The 7,525-nt window shown below is 41.0% G+C and overlaps 1 protein-coding gene across 1 annotated transcript in view; it reads left to right on the top strand.

Annotated features, from left to right (window-relative positions):
* The window catches only part of LRPPRC (leucine rich pentatricopeptide repeat containing), a 334,390-nt gene that overhangs the window by 210,983 nt on the left and 115,882 nt on the right, over positions 1-7,525 (top strand). The window contains exon 23 of the mRNA XM_075339187.1: positions 5,278-5,485. Within this exon, the coding sequence (XP_075195302.1) occupies positions 5,278-5,485 (208 nt within the window). The remainder of the gene's footprint in view (positions 1-5,277; positions 5,486-7,525) is intronic.

Below are 7,525 nucleotides of genomic sequence, written 5' to 3'. Positions count from 1 at the left end.
GAACAGTAAAAAAGACACCTTTATTGATATTCATTAAAAATATTTAAAAACAAGCAAAAGGCACCGTATACAAAAGAGGGACACAGACAGGAAAAATTAGAAAAAGAATGATTTTTCACAGGTGGAGGAATATACACCTGCGCCAGCACACCTCTAGATTAAATAATGGAAGCTGAACGCATTGCTGTATCCTATAGACCTGTATTACACATTGGTTATAATAAATAATTAATTGCCATACAGGTGGAACTCCACCAAAAAGCAGTGCATGTATATAATAAATCACCATGTGCAGGACTCAGAGCACAGCAATAAAGCGTTCCATTAGTAATAGAATACAACCACTTACTACCCTTCATTAATCTCGACTTACATGCTACCTGTGCATAGCATACACCAGGATCCTGCCAGTGCAAATCCCACCCCTTGGCGGGGCAACCATCCCAAAATGGGGCTGGATGTATAATATAAAGCTCACCAAGCGAATAAGGTGAACAGATGTGTATGTTAACAAAGCACAGTGTATGCAACGCAGAGGCAGCTGAGTCAATGCCAAAAAGGGGAGCGGGTGTTGATGGGCAAGCCGGCAAAACAGGCACACAGACAAGTAAAAGATAACAAATTACATCACCTGAAAATATCCTGCCGTGACCCTCACACTCAGACACGTGTTTCGCAGTAGCTTTCTCAAGGAGCGTGTCAGAGGTGAGGGGCAGGCTGGTTAAAAAGGCTGGAGCAACCTATGGAGGTGTACCTTTAGATCATATGATCGGGCGAACAGAGAAGAATTTAACCTGATGACGCGGCGCATGACAACCGTTGCCACCACCGCTATTGAAATAGGCATCCCATATGCCGCGATCACGTGCCCGTGACGTCATGGCCCATGTGATAATTGAGCCATGGAGACCACGGGACGCTTCAGACGCGGCATGGGAAGCCGGCGGGCAGAACAGCAGGCATGCGCACTAGGTAAATTCTTATACATAGAAACAAAATGAGGATATCTAAACCCATTGGGCTTCCAACGAACAACCTCACATTTCAAGGAGATCTTATATATCGCAACATTATCAACAACGTGATACAATGACAGGATAATGACAAACATTATGTCAGTAAACATAAGCATAATACAAACATTGCAAATAATAACTAGATGTTTTTTTGGACATAATATACATCCCATAGGCAATATTCAATCACCCCTGTTATGTTATAACACATTCACCAGTACATTATATCAAAATTATATCCCATAAACATAACAGGATCATGGATCAACAATTGTAATTCATGGGAATAAGATCCTCTTCTTTTCTTTTAAATGGATGCCATGAGAAGATGAACTCCAAGACATCGATGTAAAGGTTATGCTCCCGAATAGCCAAACCAGACATTGGTAACCTAATGAGCTGAAAAAACAAACAATTAAAATTACATAAAACCACCCACCACTTACACCTATTTAAAACCAGGTATAACTATAAATGCTCATCAAGAAAAACCAGGACAGAACATATGCATTGAAAAGCCACCTGTATCACCTTACAGGAAAGCTGAGAACCCCATATTATCATTTAAACCATTGGGGGTCAATGTCCCAAGTCTGTATATCCATTTCCTTTCGACTTGGGCAAGAACCCTACCCAAATCTCCCCCTCTTGTTCCCATAGAAACCAGATCTATGCCTTTGACCTTCAACATGGTAGAGTTACAGCAGTGAAATTTCTTGAAATGTCTTGGAATGGTTTTCAAAAGGCTTTCATCATTAATACCTTTTGGCCTTCTCTATATCTAAACAATGTTCGCGGATCCTAATTTTTAACTCCCTCGTGGTTAAGCCAATGTATGCCTTTTTACACTGGCATTCAGCCCTGTAGATAACCCCATTTGATGAACACGTGATTCGATGTCTAATATCGAACTCACGAGATCCATCAAAGTTGTGAAATCTTTTGGCTTTTACAAGATTGGCACACGCCTTGCATAAACCGCAAGGAAAAAAGCCAAGCAATGACGATTGACTTGGCATACCCACCCGGGATGGTTCGTAGTGGCTATGAACCAGCATGTCTCTCAAATTTTTAGCACGCTTAGCCACCATGGATGGTCGTAATGGGAGAATTGATCTCAAAATTGGGTCCGTCATAAGGATATTTCAATGTTTCTGAACAATCATTTTCAACTCATCGCACTTGCTGTTGTAAGTTGTGATGAGACGCACATTGGATCCCTCCTATTGCTATCTTTTATAACATTGGAAAAGAGAAGAGAATTTCTAGACGATTTCATTGCCCTCTTAAACCATGTTTAATAACTCTCCGACTGTAGCCTCTAGTTTCAAATCTATGCGCCAGTTCCTCCGAATGAGTCATAAAACTGGCATCATCAGAACAAATCCTTCTAATTCTGAGGAACTGACTACTAGGGATCCCCTGGATGGTACTTTTGGGGTGAGCAGAGGACGCCAGCAATAACGAGTTAGTGGCCGTCGGCTTACGATAAACTTGTGTGGACAGAAGACCATCAGATGACGCGACAATCCTCAAGTCCAAAAAATTGATTGTACGACCATATTCAAAAGGTGAGCTTAATGTTCAAATCATTATGATTTAAACATTGCATAAATTCCTGAAGACCACAGAGATCACCCTCCCAGATGAACAGGACATCATCAATATACCTGACCCAATTTTGGACCTGATGTGTACATAAGTTGTTATCATCCACAAAAATCTGCCGCTCCCATGCCCCCAAGAAAAGGTTGGCATAGGAGGGCGCATATGTATGTATGTATGTATGTATATAAGGCTGCTTTCACACCTCCGGTTTCTGCAATGCGGCACAATACAGCACTTTGCAGGAAAATCGCAACCGTTTTTTTATGCTGCCGGTTGCGTTTTTTCTACATAGACTTTAATTAGTGCCGCATTGTGCCGCAAGGCCTTGCATTCCATCCGTTTTTTGCCGCATGCGGCAGATTTAGCCGATGCGGCGGCCGGATGGAACGTTGCCTGGCACGTTTTTTCGTGCGGCAAAAAAAAACCGCAGCGCGCCACATTCGGCCGATGCGGTGCATTTTTCAATGCATACCTATTGCGGCCGGATGCGGCGCGATGCGGCAAAAACCGCATCCGGCCGCCGCATGCGGTTTTTGCCACTGCGCATGCTCAGTAGCATGCCGCAAGCCGCAAAAACTGGACGGGCCGCATGGGAAAAACTTATGCAAAGGATGCGGTGTTTTCACCGCATCCGTTGCATAGGTTTCACAGCCGGATTGAGCCGCAGAGCTCAAGCCGGATGTGTGAAAGCAGCCTAATGTGTGTGTGTTTGTATGTGTCTGGACAAGTATGTATATAATTTGTGTGTGTATATATATTTTTGTGTATGTATGTGTGTGTGTGTATGTGTATATGTGTGTGTGTGTGTGTGTGTGTGTATATATATATATATATGTGTGTGTCTATATATATATATATATGTGTGTGTCTATATAATATTATATATAATGTATATATATGTGTGTGTGTGTATGTATGGGTGTATATGTATGTATGTATATATAATATATATATATACACACATATACTCACGTGTGTGTGTATATATGTATTTTTTTTAATTTTATTTCATATATACAAATAAAAAAATATATTATATGTATGTAATGGAAAAAGGAGCTTGTTGGTGGTTTTATTTATTTTCTTTTTTGTGTGGTAAAGCTATGTTTCGACTTTCAAACTGAAGCTGATTATTCCTAAAAAATGTGCTATTGTATGCAGATGTTGAGCGCTGTATTCCAGGGGTAAAGGAATCGCGTTGTGACGCTTTGTTTTGACATCCCGTGTGCTCGCTATGAATATGCATCGGAGTAATATATGTATTAGTTACTTATATTCGTTTTATACCTCTACAAAAGAGAAGAATAAAGTATCGAATAGGACACGCTTCATAGACTAGGGCAAGAGGAACCCCCCGCATTCAGGAGGAATAACGGAGGAACTTCACAATACAGAAATGTCTTAAACCTTCCCCCCCCCCCCCCCCCCCAAAAAAAAAACAAACAAAACCTGATGGCAGATTTTCCCCCTTATCCATTCCTTTCCCGGATGCTGAAAGGATGGATAAAAGGGATGCTGGCCATGTGCTTATTATATTTAAGGAATTATATTAAAGGAATCTCGTTGTGACGCTTTGTTTTGACATCCGGTGTGCTCGCTATGAATATGCATCGGAGTAATATATGTATTAGTTATTTATATTCATTTTATACCTCTATAAAATAGAAGAATAAAGTATCGAATAGGACACGCTTCATCGACAAAGGCAAGAGGAACACCCAGCTGTCAGAAGGAATAACGGAGGAACTTCACAATACAAAAATGTCTTAGCCCCCCAAAAAAACAAACCTGATTGCAGATTTTCTCCCTTATCCACTCCTTTCCCGGGTGCTGAAAGGATAGATAAAAGGGATGGTGGCCATGTGCTTATTATATGCGCCTCTTAACCTTTACGATTTCGTGAGTGCTTTTGACGTTCGATCACCCGATGACTGTCATGTAACCAGAAGAGATGAGCAAAAAAAATGTGACCTACAAGGCTCTTGTTTTTGGCTCCGCATCCCCCTTCCTCATCACATCTCGAATTTAAATTGGTCAAAACATTTTGCTTTGCGCGATAATTAAGAAACAACGCAATGTAAATCCCCTTTACTTATCCCACACACCAAAATGTTTATTTCTGCCTTCCTAATGAGGCTTAATGAGCCTAATGTTTTAACATGCAGTCTGTTGGAAAGCTTTCATTGGCTCTGCTTGTCTAATTAGTATCGACACAGCAAACAGACCCTATCGGTATCAGGCCATTAGTCTGGCTGTATATACACTGTAAATACATCTTTATTATCTGGCCTCCTGACAAGCCATCTGCTGAAGAAACAATACCGCGATTTAGCAGATGTTGGCATTGAACGATAAAAGCATCCATTTAGTAAGATAGTGCCGCTATAGGGCAGACAGTACAGGGTTACACGGTGAAAGTGGGCACACGGCTCCTATCTGTAATTTGTAGTCACAGTTGCAGGGAAATGATAAAACCGTGCTATTGTGGATTTATAATTGTAGTCTCGTTTAGAAATGCAAGTAGTAATTAACTTGAAATCGGCATTATACACCAGAATTTACATTCCTGCTGGGTTGGAAATGCTGTTTTAATAACAGTTTGTTTTCACTCCATGAAATTACCTAAGGGTCCTTTTGTGTTGCTCTATTGTAGACGCTATTAACATTCTGAAGGAGATGCAAGAGAAAGATGTCCCTATGAACGAGGCCGACACCGATTACTTCTTCCATATCCTCAACAACATGGCCCTGAAAGGGGAGGCCCAGGCCGTGAACGTCTTCCACGAGTACGCCGTGATGTTGGGACTGGTCAATCCCAACAGCAGGATGTGTGGCCCGTTGGTGATGATACACTTGAGAAAGTAAGTAGTAGGCCTTGAAGATGTTCTTTTAACGTATTCAGATGAGTGAACCTGAGGTTGTGTTCTTACCGAACCCAGATTTTGCAAAAAAAAACAGTTTTGGGTTCAGAGTTCTTTACATATGGAAACCTGTAGCGCGAAAAATGATCAGGGACCAAATAAAAAGTGGAACTCCTTCTGCGCTGCTGTAGTAGTGACCTAAATCCAAAAAGTGCTGAATTATAGGTAGTTTTATTCTAGTGTTTCAAAGTGTGTCCCCACTTCTTCATCAGGAAATCCACCAATACGATCCCTTATCACCTCCATATGATTGTTGGGTAAGACCCTATTGTGCTTTCTATCTTTAGATTTTCACCACTCGCGTGAGCATTGCTGTGCTCAGCCCAGTGCTCAGCCCGAACAGTTCGCACTGAGGGTAATAACATAATTGGACACAGTGCGCACCAAAGAAAAAATGGGAAAAAAACCTAACCACCCGTCCCCGGAAGTGATCTTTTTATGGCTGGCTAATCTGTGTGGAGATCCGAAGTGCCCAATTATTGACTTCCTTTGGGTTTCAGGTCATGTCCGGGTCCCAAACCAAACTTTTTTAAAAGTCCTGCCTAACTCGCTGAACCAAACTTCCACGGGTCCCCTCATCTTTACTAACATACTGAAATCAATCCTTATGATCACTTGATTGAATACATACGTTCCTATGAATTACCAATCTCAGTTTTTAAGAAATCTGTTTAATACTAGTGAGATTGTCCCATGGTTTTTAATTCTGCCTTTAGTAATTAATTTGTGAATATGGCCCGGATTCATCAAGGCTGCCATTTTTGCACTCCTTTCTTCAAAAACATTGCGCTGGAGTAAGACCCATCAAATTCATTAAGAAGTGTACGCCAACGCAAGAAATTGCTCTAGGCAGGGGCCGGATTACATTTCTGTCTTACATTTTTTGCCACTTTTATACCAAAAATGATTAATTTACCGGTCACAAGGCCTCCTCGCAGAGTCCTGTCTGCTTTTCAAAAAGTAGGCTAAGTTGGCCCGAGCTGGCATTGAATAACCAAAATTCACAAACTTTTTTGCAGTCGTGAGTTGACATTTCAAACCTCGTTACTCCAGAATTTTAATTAAAAAACAGTTTGATGAATCCGGGCCTTTGGGGTCTAGTAGTGCAAAAGCAGTCAACAAATCCTCTATCCTCTGCAAAGTAATATTTTTAAAAATTATATTTACATAAATTAGTTGTTACGTGAAAAGGTGATAGTAAATATTAGGATAATATGACGTTCCCTCATCTTCCGGTTGCTTTTCGTTAATCTTTCTCTGTAACGGACGTCCTGAATCACCAAGAAATAGAATTGATTACGTATCGGCCATAAAATTAAAGGGGTTGTCAGAGCATGGTGTATTGGATTCGTGGAGGTCTGATGCCCTCACCGATCAGCTGTTGTCACCTCTGGCCTTTTGTAAACATCGAACAAAGTTGCATAGGCATAATTATGGAGTGGGCATGGTGACCCTTCAGACAAGTGGCTCCACCTTCATGACTCCATATTGCATGTGCAGTGTTGAAATTTCTTATTTTGCAACAGACAACAACCAACCGTATATATATAGGGGTTAGAAAGCTAATCGGCGATGGTGGTGTTTTTACGAGCTACTAGCAAGTTCCTTAAAAAGGGTTAGTCCAACAACTTTTCTCACTTATCTATAGTTTACGTTATTAATGTTTGATCATGGGGTATGACCGCTGTGACCCCCAGAGATCTTGAGAACGGAGGTCTCTCTTCCATTGTGTGAATGAAGGAATTTGGTTTCGTGACCATTGTTCCATTCATTCACTTTGCGTTACAATTTCCTTCACATAGGGTAGATTATCAGATCAGCAAGGGTTCAAATAATCAGATGCCCTCTGATTATACATTTAACTATTCTGTGAACTGGTAATAATATTGTTGGGATAACCCCTTCAAGGGATCAACTGACCTGTTAAGATCTTGTTGCTAGATGTTCTTGCCTCATCAGATCAGAACTATTTTTATGGGT

The sequence above is a fragment of the Anomaloglossus baeobatrachus genome, chromosome 3 (genome assembly GCF_048569485.1).
Source record: "Anomaloglossus baeobatrachus isolate aAnoBae1 chromosome 3, aAnoBae1.hap1, whole genome shotgun sequence".
Taxonomy (NCBI): domain Eukaryota; kingdom Metazoa; phylum Chordata; class Amphibia; order Anura; family Aromobatidae; genus Anomaloglossus; species Anomaloglossus baeobatrachus.
This window is presented reverse-complemented; position numbering and strand designations above follow the sequence as displayed.